Source organism: Eleginops maclovinus, chromosome 4 (genome assembly GCF_036324505.1).
Source record: "Eleginops maclovinus isolate JMC-PN-2008 ecotype Puerto Natales chromosome 4, JC_Emac_rtc_rv5, whole genome shotgun sequence".
NCBI classification, from domain to species: domain Eukaryota; kingdom Metazoa; phylum Chordata; class Actinopteri; order Perciformes; family Eleginopidae; genus Eleginops; species Eleginops maclovinus.
Window position 1 is genome coordinate 1,369,904 of NC_086352.1, and position 20,286 is coordinate 1,390,189.

The window sequence follows — 20,286 nt, forward strand, 5'->3', positions numbered from 1 at the left end:
AGCTCCTCCTCGTCCTCCAGCTCCTCCGAGACCCCCTGAGGAGGACCGGACCTCCTGCTGAGCCCCGGCTTCACCAGCAGGGGGCGACAGACAGGAAGTCATTAACAAAAACTCACAGCTGTTCTAACATTACCAAAGACACTCAACATCAAGCCCCACTGGATCCCTCATCAGCTGATCAGGACCGGACCCTAGTGATCAATTAATAATACTAATAACAGAGAAGAAAATACTTAATCAAAATAATAAAAGAAACAACTAATATAACAACATTTTAGGGAAAAAAAGGAAGTAAATAAAAACGAATAAATAAAACATCTATAAAAGTTATATAATAAATAAAAATAATTTCAATTACAATATTTGTTTATAATAAAAATTAAAAATGGGATTAAAAATAAAATAAAAGGATATTATACATTATATATCAAATAAAGCAGTGATTGAATAATAACAATTAATATAAGAACAAAAAGGGGATACAAATCAAATCAAATAATAATAATAACAATAATAACAACATTATTATTGTTATTATTATTGTTATTATTATTACAATAATAATAATAATAGTAATAATAATAATAATAATAATAATACTAATAATACTAATACTAATAATAATAATAATAATAATAATAATAATTATAATAATAATAATAATACTACTAATAATAATAATAATAATAATAATAATAATTATAATAATAATAATAATTATAATTATAATAATAATAATTATAATAATAATAATAATAATTATAATAATAATTATAATTATTATAATTATTATTATAATTATAATAATTATAATAATAATAACATAAATCAAAATAAAATAAAACAATTGATTTAGTCTCTGGACCGGCTCCACGTCTCTGGTTCTGGTCCCTCTCTGGTGATATGGAGGGGGCTGGATCGTCTCAGAATCAACCCCAGGTCTCTGGCTCTCTGGTGATAGAAAGTAGACCCTTACCCTCTTGGTGGGGGAGTCATTGGGGGGGTCAGGCTCCGGTCTGTAGGAGGGGAGGGGGGGGCTTTCGGACACAACCAGCGCCGTCCTTTCGTTGTACGAATCCTCCTCGCTGTCTGACACGTTCATGGCTGCTCAACACACACACACACACATTTGACTTTTTAACACCAGATTCAAGTCACATGTAAAGACCCCCCCAGCTGTGAGGGGTCCCGTGACGGTCAGCTGATCAGAAGCAGCTTGTGTAGAGAGCTGCTGTGGACCTGAGCCGGGTCTCTGATCAGGAGCTCTGCTGCTTCTGTCTGTTTCATTAAAGAACATCCTATAATATACGAGTCACACACTTGTCCTATGGAGAGAAACTGATCTTCTGCCAGACATGTCTTCAACTTAATAAAAGACGACGAATTTTAACTTAAATACATTTGATTTTACAGCGGAGTTGTTTGTATTTTTATGTTGAAGAAAAAACAGTTTTTCTGTGTACAACTGTATCTATAATAAATACAGTAACTATATAAACATAGAGAAATAAGACACAATGCACCGTTTAATATTAAAACATGTCCAAAAGCACATATAACATTACATACAGTAGAGTGGTAATATTGAGGGTTATTAATAATATGTATTGCTCAAATACATTTCAATAAAGCAATATTAATCCACAGTGATCAGAGTACTGCAGGCTATACAGTAACACTAACACCACTGTAACTGTTGTATTATAATGAGCACAATCAATCATCCACATTTAGTTTAACAGTATCTTATTGAACCCCTAAATGAAGCAGCTCGTTTCCCCCGGGGGGAGCAGAGCAGAACCTGATTGAGATCCACCTGTTGGATGAGATCAGAGCAGGACCCTGACAGACAGTCGATATTAACCCTCTCAAGCCTCCGTGCAAACAGGAAATCTCCATCAAACCCACTCTTTTAACGCCCCCCCCCCCACCCGGGTCTAACGCCTCTGAGCCCCGGCCTGCTCCTACATGTCCTTTCAGAGGTAACAACCCTCAGAAACTGAACTTCAAACTCTTATTTTCACCTTAAAAACAGAAGCATTTACCTCGGAGTTCCGCAGCAACACAACAAACACCGAGCAAAGACCCGGAAGTAGAGTCAGCTGACCACGGAGCACGTGATGACGCAACACGTCACCGGATCACGCGGTGGTTCAACGTCCAATCAGTTTATTCATTTATTTAATGAAAACAAATATAACAATAATATAATTTAAATGATAACAGGAATAATAAGTGCAAATGTCATATATTCAAACAAGGATGAAAGAATGGAGAGATTAATAGATTACATTTAAAAGGATGTTCAAGGTGTACTGCACTATGTTGGTTTATAGTGATCATTTGTTTGGTACTATAGTTTTTTACAGTATTTTTATTGCTTTATCCATAGAAGTCTTATTATATGTTATTTCTCTTTTTTACTCCCTGTATATATCTATTTCTGTGATCATTGCTAATAAATGTGTGTCTGGACCAGCTTCAAAAAATCAGTCACATGTTTTCTAAACTTTTATTTTGACCATTTTTATTACTAAATAAAATATTCTTATCCTACGAATGCACACAGAAACCCTGACGGACGTCCTGTGAGGGAAATCAGCAGGAACAGCATCCTTTATTTCTGACCCTTTCCACCACAGAGGGTGAGAGAAACGGGTCATGATGAATGAGAATAAGAATAAATATGTGTGGCATGTTCAGATACACTCTCTATGAGTGTGTTTACATTATATTACACACATGTAACAGTTGGGGGTCCGGTGTCTTCCTCTCTGACCACCAGTCAGAAGTTGGGGTCGCTGGTCCAATCGGGACTCCCGAGAGTCCCTACAGACTGAGTCTGCTTTATCGACAAACAACATGACCAAGTGACCAATCACAGGCAACAGAGTCAGGGTCCTGAAGGGGGTTTGGTGGGTGTGTGTGTGTGTGTGTGTGTGTCAGGGTTTGCTGTATCCGAACACCCCCACAGGAAAGTGTTTGACGTGCGTCGGCCACTGAGCGGCGAGCTGGAAGAACCGGACGCCGCTCCATTCAACTCCGTCTACAGAGACTGAGACAGACAGGAAGTGAGTGTGTGTGTGTGTGTGTGTGTGTGTGTGTGTGTGTGTGTGTGTGTGTGTGTGTGTGTGTGTGTGTGTGTGTGTGTGTGTGTGTGTGTGTGTGTGTGTGTGTGTGTGTGTGTGTGCACCTCTCAGTGTGTGCTGGTGTTTGGAGGTGCAGATCAGTCGACTGATTCCTTCGATCAGCTGACTCCTCGACTCCGCCTCCCTCTCCCTCGTCTTCTTGCTGAGGAACATGACTGACACACACACAAACACACACACACACCTTCATCATCACCTTCATCATCACCTCCATCTTCTTCACCCCCCTCCTCTTCCTCACCTTTCTTGTTCTTCTCTCTGGTCACCACCGTCATGCTCAGCAGCTCCCCCCCCCCGCTGATCCTGGACACCTGCAGGCAGCGGAAGTTACTCTTCAGGGTGTTCTTCATCCCCACCTCCCTCCGTCCTCCCCCTCCTCCTCCTCCTACCCCTCCTCCTCCCGGACTCCAGTAGTCGACCTGCAGCCCTTTCACCTCCCCCAGGCAGCTGGACCGAGAGGAGGAGGAAGAGGAGTTAGGTAGTCTGTCTGGCTTTTATTTTGAAAGGAGAGTTGTTTACACAGGAAGTACCTGGTGGAGGGAGAGGGAGGAGGAGTGATCGGAGCTCCTGATTGGGTGGGAGGAGATCCCAGGATGATGTCACCAGAGTCAACTGTGTGGGGGGGCAACAATATAAGTTATTTTGCTATGCCACTTCTCCACCAACCCAATGCTCTGTGTTATTGTGATGTTTGTACTTCTGTCCATAAAAGAGTAATGAAGCTAAAATTCAAGATAAAAAAACGAAAGCATCATCATCCGTTAAATACAACAAGTAGATAGATGGAGGACAGGCGAGGCGTACGGGAGATGGAGCGGAGGTTCTGCTCCACGATGCCGACCTTCACCACCTGACACACACACACACACACACACACACACACACACACACACACACACACACACACACACACACACACACACACACACACACACACACACACACACACACACACACACACACACACACACGATGAATGGAGTTATTCCTTAAGATGTTAAAGGTCACACAGTTTTAAAATTATGGTCTGATTGTTCGTGACATTTCCTCTCACCCCGATGAAAGGAACAAACTTCTGACAGTAGTCGTTGTCGGGGCTGCAGAAGAAAATCAGATCTCAAACAATAAGCACAAATGTGAAATATGAACAACTCAAACATAAACCCTCTCCTCTGCGTCTCACTGCGATTCCTCTGGTGTCCACCAGGGGCTGCTGTGGTTCACTCTGAAGAGGCGAGCATGCTAATATAAGTACATATGTCTTTCTTTGACAGTCCACACTGTGCAGCTGTAATGAGGTCTGGTTCTGACAGGTGGGTACCTCTTGTGCTTGCAGGTCAGCATGGCCTCAGAGATTGGACACAGGTGAGAAACAGCAGCTCCGCTCAGGTACTGAGAGACTCGTCCCGCTACACCCACAGGATCTGTCCAACACAGAGCAGGCTTTAGACAGATGGTGCATTCAGGGCCTGTATCATAGAGCATCATCCTCAGCAGACCCTCCCTCAGCGCCTCACCACCGAGCTCCAGCACTTATTCATGTTTCTGTGACAGCCTGGACGAGAGAGGACCTCTCTAGCATCAAATTAAAGTCCAATCTGCCGACCAATCAGGTGACCCAAAGGGACATCCCGCTCTTTGTTATGATGGTGTTGGTCTGATAGAGTCCAGGACAGACCGAGGGGAGCTGTTAGTTCGGATGTGACGGAGGCACTAAGGTCAGAGGTCAGACGTACCCAGAGCCGGAGACTCCACTCGTCCAAACAGATCCCTCCAGTCCGGGTCCATGAACAGGCTGCTGAACCTGCTGTCCAGAGACGCCAGGAATTTAGCCAGCGGGTGGGTTCCTGGGGGGGTGGGGGGGTACACACAAGGAGCATCATGGGAAATGTATCTATACAGCACAGTTCAACATCAAGGCATTTCCTGAGCATAGGGTCCGGTCCTGAGAGTAGGGCCCGGTCCTGATACAAGGGGCCATTCCTGAGACTAGGGGTTAGATCTGAGACTAGGGGCCGGTCCTGAGACTAGGGTCAGAACTGAGACTAAGGGCTGGTCCTGAGACTAGGGGTCAGACCTGGGACTAGGAGCTGGTCCAGAGACTAGGGTCAGAACTGAGACTAAGGGCTGGTCCTGAGACTAGGGGTCAGACCTGAGATTAGGGGTCAGATCTGAGACTAGGGGCCGGTCCTGAGATTAGGGGTCAGAACTGAGACTAGGGGTCAGAACTGAGACTAGGGAGCTGGTCCTGAGACTAGGGTCAGAACTGAGACTAAGGGCTGGTCCTGAGACTAGGGGTCAGACCTGGGACTAGGAGCTGGTCCAGAGACTAGGGTCAGAACTGAGACTAAGGGCTGGTCCTGAGACTAGGGGTCAGACCTGAGATTAGGGGTCAGATCTGAGACTAGGGGCCGGTCCTGAGATTAGGGGTCAGAACTGAGACTAGGGGTCAGAACTGAGACTAGGAGCTGGTCCTGAGACTAGGGTCAGAACTGAGACTAAGGGCTGGTCCTGAGACTAGGGGTCAGACCTGAGACTAGGAGCTGGTCCAGAGACTAGGGTCAGAACTGAGACTAAGGGCTGGTCCTGAGACTAGGGGTCAGACCTGAGATTAGGGGGTCAGACCTGAGATTAGGGACCGGTCCTGAGACTAGGGGGTCAGACCTGAGACTAGGGTTCAGACCTGAGACTAGGGGCTGGTCCTGAGACTAGGGGCTAATCCAGAGAATAGGAGCTGGTCCTGAGCAAGGGGTCAGACCTGAGACTAGGAGCTGGTTCTGAGACTAGGGTCAGACCTGAGACTAGGAGCTGGTTCTGAGACTAGGGTCAGAACTGAGACTAAGGGCTGGTCCTGAGACTTGGGGTCAGACCTGAGACTAGGGGTCAGACCTGAGACTATGGGCTGGTCCTGAGACTAGGGGCCAGTCCAGGGCGATGTTAATAGCCCTACTAACTGATATTCATTGTTGTTAGCTGTGTCTGTTAGCTGTGTCTGTTAGCTGTGTCGGTTAGCAGTGTCTGTTATTAGTGTATGTTAGCAGTGTCTGCTAGCCGTATTTGTTAGCTGTGTTTGTTAGCTGTGTCTGTTAGCTGTGTCTGTTAGCTGTGTATGTTAGCTGTGTATGTTAGCTGTGTCTGTTAGCAGTGTCTGTTAGCAGTGTCTGTTAGCCGTATTTGTTAGCTGTATCTGTTAGCTGTGTTTGTTAGCAGTGTCTGTTAGCTATATCTGTTAGCAGTGTCTGTTAACTGTGCTTGTTAGCAGTTTCTGTTAGCTGTGTATGTTAGCAGTGTCTGTTAGCCGTATTTGTTAGCTGTATCTGTTAGCAGTGTCTGTTAGCAGTTTCTGTTAGCTGTGTATGTTAGCTGTGTCTGTTAGCAGTGTCTGTTAGCAGTGTCTGTTAGCCGTATTTGTTAGCTGTATCTGTTAGCTGTGTTTGTTAGCAGTGTCTGTTAGCTATATCTGTTAGCAGTGTCTGTTAACTGTGCTTGTTAGCAGTTTCTGTTAGCTGTGTGTGTTAGCAGTGTCTGTTAGCTGTATTTGTTAGCTATATCTGTTAGCAGTGTCTGTTAACTGTGCTTGTTAGCAGTTTCTGTTAGCTGTGTATGTTAGCAGTGTCTGTTAGCCGTATTTGTTAGCTGTATCTGTTAGCAGTGTTTGTTAGCTGTATCTGTTAGCTGTGTTTGTTAGCAGTGTCTGTTAGCTATATCTGTTAGCAGTGTATGTTAGCTGTATCTGTTAGCAGTGTCTGTTAGAAGAATCGGAGGATGAAACCCTCTTTATTGTCACATACAGTGGGGCAAAAAAGTATTTAGTCAGCCACCAATTGTGCAAGTTCTCCCATTTAAAAAGATGAGAGAGGCCTGTAATTGTTATCATAGGTACACCTCAACTATGAGAGACAGAATGGGGGAAACAATCCAGGAAATCACATTGTAGGATTTTTAATGAATTCATTGTAAATTCCTCGGTTAAATAAGTATTTGGTCACCTACAAACAAGCAAGATTTCTGGCTCTCACAGACCTGTAACTTCTTCTTTAAGAGGCTCCTCTGTCCTCCACTCGTTACCTGTATTAATGGCACCTTTTTGAACTGGTTATCAGTATAAAAGACACCTGTCCACAACCTCAAACAGTCATACTCCAAACTCCACTATGGCCAAGACCAAAGAGCTGTCAAAGGACACCAGAGACAAAATTGTAGACCTGCACCAGACTGGGAAAACTGAATCTGCAATAGGTAAGCAGCTTGGTGTGAAGAAATCAACTGTGGGAGCAATTATTAGAAAATGGAAGACATACAAGACCACTGCTAATCTCCCTCGATCTGGGGCTCCACGCAAGATCTCACCCCGTGGGGTCAAAATGATCACAAGAACGGTGAGCAAAAATCCCAGAACCACACGGGGGGACCTAGTGAATGACCTGCAGAGAGCTGGGACCAAAGTAACAGAGGCTACCATCAGTAACACACTACGCCGCCAGGGACTTAAATCCTGCAGTTCCAGACGTGTCCCCCTGCTTAAGCCAGTACATGTCCAGGCCCGTCTGAAGTTTCCTAGAGGGCATTTGGATGATCCAGAAGAGGATTGGGAGAATGTCATATGGTCAGATGAAACCAAAATAGAACTTTTTGGTAAAAACTCAACTCGTCGTGTTTGGAGGAGAAAGAATGCAGAGTTGCATCCAAAGAACACCATACCTACTGTGAAGCATGGGGGTGGAAACATCATGCTTTGGGGCTGTTCTTCTGCAAAGGGACCAGGACGACTGATCCGTGGAAAGGAAAGAATGAATGGGGCCATGTATCGTGAGATTTTGAGTGAAAACCTCCTTCCTTCAGCAAGGGCACAGAAGATGAAGCGTGGCTGGGTCTTTCAGCATGACAATGATCCCAAACACACCGCCAGGGCAACGAAGGAGTGGCTTCGTAAGAAGCATTTCAAGGTCCTGGAGTGGCCTAGCCAGTCTCCAGATCTCAACCCCATAGAAAATCTTTGGAGGGAGTTGAAAGTCTGTGTTGCCCAGCGACAGCCCCAAAACATCACTGCTTTAGAGGAGATCTGCATGGAGGAATGGGCCAAAATACCAGCAACAGTGTGAAAACCTTGTGAAGACTTACAGAAAACGTTTGACCTCTGTCATTGCCAACAAAGGGTATATAACAAAGTATTGAGATGAACTTTTGTTATTGACCAAATACTTATTTTCCACAATCATTTGAAAATAAATTCATTAAAATCCTACAATGTGATTTCCTGGATTTTTTTTCCCATTCTGTCTCTCATAGTTGAAGTGTACCTATGATAAAAATTACAGGCCTCTCATCTTTTTAAATGGGAGAACTTGCACAATTGGTGGCTGACTAAATACTTTTTTGCCCCACTGTACATGCACACAGCAGAGTACACACAGTGAAATTGGTCCTCTGCATTTAACCCATCCTAGTACTGGGAGCAGTGGGCAGCTACCGTGCAGCGCCCGGGGAGCAATGGGGAGGGGGGATTGGAGGTGTCCGGTGTCTTGCTCAAGGCCACTGCAGGGCCCAGGAGGTGAACTGGGACCTCTCCAAGTAGCAGTCCACTTTCCATATTTCAAGTCTGGGGACTTGAACCGGCGACCCTACGATTCCCAGTCCAAGCCCCTACTGACTGAGCCAGTGCTGGACAACTGTGTCTGTTAGCAGTGTCTGTTAGCTGTGCTTGTTAGCTGTGTCTGTTAGCTGTGTCTGTTAGCTGTGCTTGTTAGCTGTGTCTGTTAGCTGTACTTTTTTAGCAGTGTCTGTTAGCTGTATCTGTTAGCTGTATCTGTTAGCTGTATCTGTGTCTGTTAGCTGTATCTGTGTCTGTTAGCTGTATCTGTTAGCTGTGTCTGTTAGCTGTATCTGTTAGCTGTATCTGTTAGCTGTGTCTGTTAGCAGTGTCTGTTAGCTGGGCTTGTTAGCAGTGTCTGTTAGCAGTGTCTGTTAGCAGTGTGTGTTAGCAGTGTGAATATGTAATGCAATATCAGATATGAAAACATCAGACCCTTTAGCAGACAGGAAGAGTGTAACATTTATACGCTTTAAGCCCCTTGTGAACGTACCGATGGGGATGATGAGGAAGCGGACGTAGTTCAACCAATCAGGCGTCTTGCTGGCCATCTGCTCAACGAAACAGCAGAGGACGGTGCTCAGGTAGCTCTGGTCTCCGGCCACCGCCACCTTCAGGGTAGGGGGTGTCTGCGAGTTACAGTTACAGCTGGAAGACACATGGACATCACATGACAATATATTCAAATATTACTCAGGAGAATGCTCCACGATTCAACCTCAGTGGAATGAGTCCTAAACCCTGTCACAAGTCAGCATTTCCTCACTTCCTGTCCCCTGGTCAGGAGGTCAATGGTTTCCTGAATGCGTTTTTGGTTGTTATCCTGGAATAAGGTCTGTGGTTAACATGACTGAAGAGAGTTTAACGTTTAGTTCTACCACATAACACACGTCAGTAAATAGCCCACTGGTGGATTTAAAAACAGAGGTTGCTAACAAGTGTCTAAATGAGATGACTAAACGTCATCACACCCAACATTAGCCGCCTTTAGCTTAGCGGTGGTGACTTGAAGTCATGTGACCGTGCTGTAGTGGTGTTTATATGGGAATAGTACTGAATGGCTTACAATCTCTGGATCCGGCTGAGGACGGCGCTGAAGGCGGCTTGAACGTCGGCGGCCGACACGGTGCAGACCATCGGCTGATCGAAGAGAAGCTCCGACAGATACTGAACAGAGAGGGGACATCATGCAGGTTCATGGAAATATCATACTATAAAAATACTGATACAGATGTGTGTGAGATGTTCCTCTAGTGCCATCAGACCTGCCCCTGCCAGTCCGAGGTGTTGATCAGGATGATGGAGTCAGGGATCCGGTCCTCAGAGAACAGGATGTGGTTCAGCTGATCCAGGACCGACTTCCTGGCAACCTGAGGAGAGAAAATCAGAGCGTTTGGCTACTCCCTTTCTCTGGAACAACTTCCTTGTTCTGTCCGTCTGTCTGTCTTTCTGTCTGTTTATCTTTCTGTCTGTCTCACCTGTGGAGGAGGTATCCTGCAGTCTGTGGATGTCTCACTGTCCATGCTGCTGGTGTTCTGTCTGTCCCTCATGGATGCTCCCCAAGAGTGGCGAGACAGCTGACTTCCTGTCTTACTGAAAACAAAACAAACTTTCCACCGTCAACCCGCCATGATGGTCACATTTCTTCACGTCACCACCGCTAAGCTAAAGGCGGCTAACTTTGAATACAGAAATATGACATCCCTGCAGCTTGTTGATATGCACAGGTGTGTGTGTGTGTGTACCTTGTTGACATGTGTTTTAGGGGCTCAACCTCAACTTCCTGTGCAGAAAAGAAGAAAAATTAGTGGGTTTTAGCATGTGTGTGTGTGTGTGTGTGTGTGTGTGTGTGTGTGTGTGTGTGTGTGTGTGTGTGTGTGTGTGTGTGTGTGTGTGTGTGTGTGTGTGTCTCTGGTACACACATACACACTCACCCCGGGGCCCTCCTTCTCTTCTCTTATCTCAGGTGGTAATCGGGGACCCTGAGTAGCAGAAATCTCCACTTCCTGTTAACAAGAGATGAGGAAGTACTCAGATACCTTACTTATGTACCAGTAGGAATACTACAGGGTACTGTGGTAAAAGCCCTCTTCCAGGTGAACAAGTTGTGGATCAGTTTTTACTCACAGTTTGTTGTTTCTGCGTCTGGATCTCACTCTGAGAGCTCGAATGAGGAACTCCGTCAAAGAAAGGCCTGATCAGAAATATTGACACCATTATCCAGCCACATCATCAAAGGCGTGTTTAAGCTCCTCTGATCAAGATGAATTGTTGCAGACTTTGGTTTCTGGTTAATTGTTTTCAACCTGGTCACAAACCAATACACTTAAACCCACAATTTAATACTGTTCTTACTAAAGCTACTTCCCTTCCTTTTATAATATTGCTGCTTGATTTTTCCCATTACCCACCACCACTCTCTTTTTGCACTATTTTATTTATCTTATCTGCACCATGTATGTTGAGTTGTTGGAGGAGCATGGGACATAAGATTTTCATTGCCAACATATACGCTGTATATGCTGTGCATATACGCTGTATACGCTGTATATGCACAGCATATGACCAATAAAACCTTGAAACCAAATGTTACCACTTCCAATTACCAATTCCCAGTAGGCAGTTATGTGAGTATAATTACTTTTTGCTGTATTGGGAGTCAATGGAAGCTACATCAAGGGAAGAGGCTAGAGGCACCAAACTTACGGAGGGAGGTGACAATCACGTACACCAAATTTCATGACTTTAGCCCTCACTGTTCTCATAACCCTAAACCTAGTCCTAGCTATTGTGGCAGTGTCTTTGGGCAGGATACCGGACGGAAATGAACCCTTTTAGGATTTATAAGTCTCTCTTGATGACGCGTCAGATAAATAATAAATACCTTGGTGTTAAATGTTGAAACCAACCTAACAATCATCGTTCAAGAGTTGTAGGAGGAGTTTTTACTCTGGTTATCACCTTTATTCACTAATGCTTACCCTCATTCATTTACAATGAAGGTCAATGGCAGCTATATCAAAAGAGACAGCTAGAAACATCAAACTTGGTGCGCATAAGCAGTGTGAAGAGACAATAACACACACCGAATTTCATCACTCTACCAATTCCCAGTAGGCAGTTACATGTGAGTATAATTACCTATTTTTCTATAATGGGAGTCAATGGTAGCTACATCAAGGGAAGAGGATAAACGCGCCAAACTTGATATCCATCCAAGGGGGGAGGTGACCATCACGTAAACCAAAAGTCGTAACTCTAGCCTTCACCGTTCTCATAACCCTAACCCTAATCCTAGCTATTGTGGCCGTGTCCTTGGGCAGGATACCGGCCGACAATGCCTCCCTATAGCTGTACTAAGCCTCTCTGGATGAACCTTCAGATGTATGACGAAACATCTGGTGTGAAATGTTAAAAAGCTTCTGCAAACGGACCTGAGTTTGGGTTTGGGCGAGCTCAGGATGGTGTCGCTGTCGTCCAGCTCCGGCCCGCTGTCACTCGGGTCGTAAACCTGCAGACTGTCGTACAGCTGGTCCAGGTCCTCCTCTGCCTCTGGACCCCCCCCAACGGGGTCAGAATCCAGAACCTGCAGTGGGTCAACAACTGCAAGATTTAAAATGTGTATATATTAACAGTTTATTTATTTATTTGCCTTGTCTACATGCTGCTGTAACAACAAATGTCTCATTCTAATCAAATTAGCCAACAGTTCAGAACATCTCAGTCGACTGTCAAACATTTAACTAACTTTCACATTTATTTTAAATAACTTTTAGGGGGTATTTTACTTATTCTGTATTTGATCATTTTATAATGAATAGTTTTATATTTTTCTGTTAATATTTAATGTTCATTTATTGTGTTTCAATCCTCTTCACTGGATCAGTCCTCCTGAATTGGTTCTTTTCAAAACTCCACCGGGTCAGCTACCCTCTGCCCCGGTGATAGGACTGTGGTTTCTGGAGGTGGAATATTGTGTTGCTGTGATGTCTTACTCAGTACGAACCTCGTCGGTGGCTTTGAATCTCCTCAGCAGAGACACAAACTTCTGTTTGAAGATCGATTGCTGAAAGACAGGAAGCAGTAAGGTGAGACGCAGTGCTGCACGGGAAGATTATTACATGGGTAACTTATACAAATCCACTCATTCTGTTTCTCTGTGAAACAGCAGCTCTGATTGGTCCACACCTGAGTCAGGGAGGTTGTTCTGATCATTTTCCTGCAGGACTTTTTCGACTTTCCCTGGAAATCCTCCTCATCGTCATACAGGTCCTGAGGTTTGATAAGAAACAGGAAAAACGATGACAATCTTTCTGCGGTCGATGTTCGATGGCCTTTTCAGAAACCTAGCTGCCTGAGGAGGGATGTTATCATTTCAAAATAAAGGAATCTCTTAAAGAAGAAGATTTTTATCGATGTTTCAACTTCCGCTGACAGGTGTGATGAGCTGTCAATCACCTGAGGCGGGACTGCGTCGTCACTTCCTTCCTGTTCAGAGGAGAAGGTGTCTTCATCGTCCTCCGAGTAGTTCTCCATGTCTGGAGAGCGATCTGCACAACAAGCGATAAGACACTGTTAACTGTACTGCACACAATATCAGAGTTCTGAGAGGGATTTGGACCTTTCCCTGACTCCACAGACCCTGGAAACCTTTAGAGGCTCCTGGAAACCTTTAGAAGGTCCAGACTGTGTCTCCATACTTTAATGTTACCTCCTGGCCTGATTGAAAGTATCTGTTCGTCTTCTTTACCTGAGGCCTTGCCCTTGTTGCCGCGGTGACCGCAAAAGTACTCGCGTTGGATTGGCTGGCTGCAGAGAGCGTGCACGCTGAGCGCCGCCCGCATTGGAGCGTCCTTCAGGTCCCCGTGGAGACCGAGGATGTGGGCGCCGTCCATCGGATGCTGCATCACCTGCACAACACACACACACACACACACACACACACACACACACACACACACACACACACACACACACACACACACACACACACACACACACACACACACACACACACACACACACACACACACACACACACACACACACACACCATCTGTTAGCTTCTGCCACGGAGCTGCAGTTCCGCTAATAGCCACTATGGCCCGCTAAGATATACAGTATTGAAGTTAATAGTTAAATCTCTGAGTTTCGACTGGTGTGAAAATATGAAATCTGCATCCTAAAACCTGTCATTATGGAGGCCTCTGAATAAAACATTAAAGCTTTGATGTGTGGGTTGTGCAGAGCTGCATCATGGGAGTTGAAGTCTTCATTGTCGATGGTCCAGGAGGTTTTCAGCGTCCCCTCCTCTGATTTAAAGTGGTGAAAACAGTGACTAAAGTTTTAGTTTGAGGTTCACAATCTGAGTTTCTCCCTGCACGCTGTTACGTAGCTCAGCCTGTTGCTCTGATAACTTCCCAACGGTTATAACGATGCACCTTTGATCGGATCCTCCCGGTAGTTACTGCACATTGGGACGTACCTCAGACATGTTGATGACGCCCACGGCCAGCGTCTTGTAGCCCAGCATGGTGCGGTTCTTGTACCTCTTCCTCCTCTGCAGCATCACATGAAGGCGGTTCACATCGCGCTTCAGGAAGTGAGGATACTGATACACAAGAGGCATACACACACCAACACACACACCGTGCATCAGGGCAGGAATACGAAGAGACACAAGGAGAGCGAACGCACCGAACCCTTTTATACTAACCTGAAAGTGTTATAATAAAACTTGAAATGTTTGCACCTGCAGTGTGAAGGTGAGCTCCAGCTCCGCCTCCATCAGGCCGTCAGCCGGAAGCAGCAGATATTCCCCGGATCTCAGAGTCCGCTTCGAGCCCTGAGAGACAGAACCAGGATCAGGTCTTTATAACACTATGCAGCCCAAAAGACCAAATATACTGATGATCAGAGGGGTAGACGCCCAGGCTGTCATTTTCAAAATAAAAGGACCACAGGACAAGAGATGTTTACCTGGATCTTCACAGCGATGATAACGGAGCTCAGCTCTCTGTCCAACTCCTTCAACACCATCAGCCGGGTCACCGTCAGACTGCACAGCCTGAGAGAGGAAACACCGTCAGACTGCACAGCCTGAGAGAGGAAACACCGTCAGACTGTACAACCTGAGAGAGGAAACACCGTCAGACTGTACAGCCTGAGGAGGAAACACCGTCAGACTGTACAGCCTGAGAGAGGAAACACCGTCAGACTGCACAGCCTGAGAGAGGAAACACCATCAGACTGCACAGCCTGAGAGGAAACACAGTCAGACTGCACAGCCTGAGAGGAAACACCGTCAGACTGTACAGCCTGAGAGGAAACACCGTCAGACTGTACAGCCTGAGAGAGGAAACACCGTCAGACTGCACAGCCTGAGAGGAAACACCGTCAGACTGTACAGCCTGAGAGAGGAAACACAGTCAGACTGTACAGCCTGAGAGGAAACACCGTCAGACTGTACAGCCTGAGAGAGGAAACACCGTCAGACTGCACAGCCTGAGAGGAAACACAGTCAGACTGTACAGCCTGAGAGGAAACACCGTCAGACTGCACAGCCTGAGAGGAAACACCATCAGACTGCACAGCCTGAGAGAGGAAACACCGTCAGACTGCACAGCCTGAGAGGAAACACCGTCAGACTGTACAGCCTGAGAGAGGAAACACCGTCAGACTGCACAGCCTGAGAGGAAACACCGTCAGACTGTACAGCCTGAGAGAGGAAACACCGTCAGACTGCACAGCCTGAGAGGAAACACAGTCAGACTGTACAGCCTGAGAGGAAACACCGTCAGACTGTACAGCCTGAGAGGAAACACCGTCAGACTGCACAGCCTGAGAGAGGAAACACCGTCAGACTGTACAGCCTGAGAGGAAACACCGTCAGACTGTACAGCCTGAGAGGAAACACAGTCAGACTGTACAGCCTGAGAGGAAACACCGTCAGACTGCACAGCCTGAGAGGAAACACAGTCAGACTGTACAGCCTGAGAGGAAACACAGTCAGACTGTACAGCCTGAGAGGAAACACAGTCAGACTGTACAGCCTGAGAGAGGAAACACCGTCAGACTGCACAGCCTGAGAGGAAACACCGTCAGACTGCACAGCCTGAGAGAGGAAACACCGTCAGACTGTACAGCCTGAGAGGAAACACCGTCAGACTGCACAGCCTGAGAGGAAACACCGTCAGACTGCACAGCCTGAGAGGAAACACCGTCAGACTGCACAGCCTGAGAGGAAACACCGTCAGACTGTACAGCCTGAGAGGAAACACCGTCAGACTGCACAGCCTGAGAGGAAACACCGTCAGACTGCACAGCCTGAGAGGAAACACCGTCAGACTGCACAGCCTGAGAGGAAACACCGTCAGACTGCACAGCCTGAGAGGAAACACCGTCAGACTGTACAGCCTGAGAGGAAACACCGTCAGACTGCACAGCCTGAGAGGAAACACCGTCAGACTGCACAGCCTGAGAGAGGAAACACCGTCAGACTGTACAGCCTGAGAGGAAACACCGTCAGACTGTACAGCCTGAGAGAGGAAACACCGTCAGACTGCACAGCCTGAGAGGAAACACCGTCAGACTGTACAGCCTGAGAGGAAACACCGTCAGACTGTACAGCCTGAGAGAGGAAACACCGTCAGACTGTACAGCCTGAGAGGAAACACCGTCAGACTGTACAGCCTGAGAGAGGAAACACCGTCAGACTGTACAGCCTGAGAGGAAACACCGTCAGACTGTACAGCCTGAGAGGAAACACCGTCAGACTGACAGCCTGAGAGGAAACACCGTCAGACTGTACAGCCTGAGAGAGGAAACACCGTCAGACTGTACAGCCTGAGAGAGGAAACACCGTCAGACTGCTCAGATCCAAAGGATGCTATAAATGTCCAAAAATGAGTTATCAGGATACATTTATCTCATACTGTTAATATTAATAGTTACTTTCGTGCCTGAAAACGTATTACTTAATTACAGTTCATTAAAAAGCTTAAAAGCTGTTTCTTTGGCAGGTTAGTTAGTTGGGCATTCCAGTTGTACTGGGAAGAGGGATATCCCAGCTCCTTCCTGCTTGGAAATTCTGAGACCTCACCATAGGTCATCCTTCAGAAGGAGTCTCTGCACAAATCATGAGGAGAACACTTTGATAAAATAGCTCTTCTGTGCTGTTTGTGTCACTTTAAATAAACTGTATATATTATGCTCCTGCTCCACCTGTGGATAACATGCTACCATGATTTTATTCTCAGAGTACAATCTGAATGGAACGCCATGGGCTCATGATGTCAGAGACTGTTGAGCTGCTCCTCCTGAGATCTCATTAGCAGAGGATCAGAGAGGAGCTAATGCCTGCTAACACCTGCTAATACATGCTAACACCTGCTCACCTGACTGCAGCAGGAGAGACATACAGAGCCTGGGACATACACTGTGAACATGCAGTGCTTCTTTACTGGGAACCAAGTATGTTCTGTTTTTTCAGAACATCACTTGGGTTTATTGTCTTTATATTTTAGGAATTTGCTTTGGTGTATAAACGCACATTTTAAAAAGCAGGGAAGAAAATATTTATTAGACATTGTTGAATTGACTGTAATTGAATTATTATGGCTTTATAAAATAAGGACCATAAAATAAAATAATCTCAAAAAGTAAATAGAGATTATTAACAAATGACACATTGACCGGCTCCACCTGCAGCCCCTGGGCAGGTACACAGTGCACTGAGAACAATAGTCTCTATCACAATAACAATTCTATCATGACTGTTGTCTTTCAGTTCATCACATTTTATAAAGCTGAGAATGACCTTTTTTATTCTTGGAATGTGTAATTATTTTATTTGAAATGCTTGTAATTTATTCTTGAAAAGTCCCTACTTAATTATGTCGGATATAATTCCAAATACATCTACATGGAGCTCCCTGACTGGGCAGCAGCTCCTCCTCTCCCGGGATCAGAGCCTCTCACCTGGGCACGCAGCTCGGGGAGCACCGCTCCATCTCCCAGGTCGCGAACAGGTTCATCGGCACCGGGGCGTCTGGCTCCGCGGGGACAGAAGTTCCAGATCCCGCGCAGAGAACCGGTTCTGTCCCCAGGGGGAGAGCAGCGCTGCTCCGGACTCTGTCTCTGTCCGCTGCCGCTGCCATGGTTCCCTCTCCCGGCGGCAGGTCTCTGTGAAACCGAGCAGCCGAGAGCGGGGCGGGGCTCACTGAGCCAGAGTCAGAGAGGAAAACCAGGAGGGAGAAGTACTCAAGAGGGGGGAGAAGTACTCAAGAGGGGGGAGAAGTACTCAAGAGGGGGGTAGAAGTACACAGGGGGGGAAGTACACAGAGCGGGAGAAGTACACAGAGGGGGGAGAAGTACTCAAGAGGGGGGAGAAGTACTCAAGAGGGGGGAGAAGTACTCAAGAGGGGGTAGAAGTACACAGAGGGGGTAGAAGTACTCAAGAGGGGGTAGAAGTACTCAAGGGGGGGTAGAAGTACACAGAGGGGGGAGAAGTACTCAAGAGGGGGGAGAAGTACTCAAGAGGGGGGAGAAGTACTCAAGAGGGGGTAGAAGTACACAGAGGGGGGAGAAGTACTCAAGAGGGGGTAGAAGTACTCAAGAGGGGGGAGAAGTACTCAAGAGGGGGTAGAAGTACACAGAGGGGGGAGAAGTACACAGAGGACAAGAAGTACACAGGGGGGGAAGTACACAGAGCGGGAGAAGTACCCAAGAGGGGGGAGAAGTACTCAAAAGAGGGGAGAAGTACACAGAGGGGGGGGGAAGTACACAGAGGGATGGGGGGGGGGAGAGAACTCAGGTCTTGTACTTGAGTTGAAGTAGAAGTACTCAGATCTTGTACTTGAGTAAAGTAGAAGTACTCAGATCTTGTTCTTGAGTAAAGTACAAGTACTCAGGTCTTGTACTTGAGTAAAGTCGAAGTACTCAGATCTTGTACTTGAGTAAAGTAGAAGTACTCAGATCTTGTACTTGAGTAAAGTAGAAGTACTCAGATCTTGGACTTGAGTAAAGTAGAAGTACTCAGGTCTTGTACTTGAGTAAAGTAGAAGTACTCAGGTCTTGTACTTGAGTAAAGTAGAAGTACTCAGGTCTTGTACTTGAGTAAAGTAGAAGTACTCAGATCTTGTTCTTGAGTAAAGTAGAAGTACTCAAATCTTGTACTTGAGTAAAGTAGAAGTACTCAGATCTTGTACTTGAGTAAAGTAGAAGTACTCAGATCTTGTACTTGAGTAAAGTAGAAGTACTCAGATCTTGTACTTGAGTAAAGTAGAAGTACTCAGATCTTGTTCTTGAGTAAAGTAGAAGTACTCAAATCTTGTACTTGAGTAAAGTAGAAGTACTCAGATCTTGTACTTGAGTAAAGTAGAAGTACTCAGATCTTGTACTTGAGTAAAGTAGAAGTACTCAGATCTTGTACTTGAGTAAAGTAGAAGTACTCAGGTCTTGTACTTGAGTAAAGTAGAAGTACTCTGGTCTTGTACTTGAGTAAAGTAGAAGTACTCAGATCTTGTACTTGAGTAAAGTAGAAGTACTCAGGTCTTGTACTTGAGTAAAGTAGAAGTACTCTGGTCTTGTACTTGAGTAAAGTAGAAGTACTCTGGTCTTGAACTTGAGTAAAGTCGAAGTACTCAGATCTTGGTCTTGAGTAAAGTAGAAGTACTCAGATCTTGTTCTTGAGTAAAGTAGAAGTACTCAGGTCTTGTACTTGAGTAAAGTAGAAGTACTCTGGTCTTGTACTTGAGTAAAGTAGAAGTACTCAGATCTTGTACTTGAGTAAAGTAGAAGTACTCAGATCTTGTACTTGAGTAAAGTAGAAGTACTCAGATCTTGTACTTGAGTAAAGTAGAAGTACTCAGGTCTTGTACTTGAGTAAAGTAGAAGTACTCTGGTCTTGTACTTGAGTAAAGTAGAAGTACTCAGATCTTGTACTTGAGTAAAGTAGAAGTACTCTGGTCTTGTACTTGAGTAAAGTAGAAGTACTCAGGTCTTGTACTTCAGTAAAGTAGAAGTACTCAGATCTTGTACTTGAGTAAAGTAGAAGTACTCAGGTCTTGTACTTGAGTAAAGTAGAAGTACTCAGGTCTTGTACTTGAGTAAAGTAGAAGTACTCAGGTCTTGTACTTGAGTAAAGTAGAAGTACTCAGGTCTTGTACTTGAGTAAAGTAGAAGTACTCAGATCTTGTACTTGAGTAAAGTAGAAGTACTCAGATCTTGTACTTGAGTAAAGTAGAAGTACTCTGGTCTTGTACTTGAGTAAAGTAGAAGTACTCAGGTCTTGTACTTCAGTAAAGTAGAAGTACTCAGATCTTGTACTTGAGTAAAGTAGAAGTACTCAGGTCTTGTACTTGAGTAAAGTAGAAGTACTCTGGTCTTGTACTTGAGTAAAGTAGAAGTACTCAGGTCTTGTACTTCAGTAAAGTAGAAGTACTCAGGTCTTGTACTTGAGTAAAGTAGAAGTACTCAGATCTTGTACTTGAGTAAAGTAGAAGTACTCAGATCTTGTACTTGAGTAAAGTAGAAGTACTCAGATCT

At 45.4% G+C, this 20,286-nt stretch overlaps 2 protein-coding genes across 3 annotated transcripts in view; both read right to left on the bottom strand.

Annotated features, from left to right (window-relative positions):
* The window catches only part of psen2 (presenilin 2), an 11,601-nt gene extending 9,478 nt beyond the window's left edge, over positions 1-2,123 (bottom strand). Inside the window, exons 1-3 of the mRNA XM_063880828.1 lie at positions 2,046-2,123; positions 977-1,104; positions 1-68 (exon numbers count right to left, since the gene is read on the bottom strand). The exon at positions 1-68 is cut by the window's left edge and continues 123 nt beyond it. Coding sequence (XP_063736898.1) covers positions 1-68; positions 977-1,102 — 194 coding nt within the window. The 5' untranslated portion in view covers positions 1,103-1,104; positions 2,046-2,123. The remainder of the gene's footprint in view (positions 69-976; positions 1,105-2,045) is intronic.
* A 377-nt stretch (positions 2,124-2,500) lies between these two features.
* LOC134862720 (phosphofurin acidic cluster sorting protein 1-like) lies at positions 2,501-17,904 on the bottom strand. Of its 2 annotated transcripts, none has more exons than XR_010165541.1 (24): positions 17,719-17,904; positions 14,719-14,806; positions 14,492-14,584; positions 14,225-14,350; positions 13,490-13,649; positions 13,198-13,289; positions 12,928-13,011; positions 12,746-12,805; positions 12,174-12,325; positions 10,867-10,933; positions 10,674-10,745; positions 10,485-10,522; positions 10,218-10,332; positions 10,005-10,109; positions 9,806-9,906; positions 9,233-9,387; positions 4,886-4,996; positions 4,471-4,573; positions 4,204-4,246; positions 3,954-3,999; positions 3,680-3,761; positions 3,391-3,596; positions 3,194-3,333; positions 2,501-3,055 (listed from the first exon to the last, which is right to left on the bottom strand). XR_010165541.1 is itself a non-coding variant. In XM_063880751.1 (24 exons), exons 1-24 carry the CDS (start codon positions 17,895-17,897, stop codon positions 2,943-2,945), a joined length of 2,502 nt encoding a protein of 833 aa, XP_063736821.1. In that variant the 5' UTR covers positions 17,898-17,904; the 3' UTR covers positions 2,501-2,942. The 2 variants fall into 2 exon arrangements, 1 of the variants encoding a protein (XP_063736821.1); XM_063880751.1 differs by having other exon boundaries at positions 3,194-3,304.
* Positions 17,905-20,286: the final 2,382 nt, after the last annotated feature.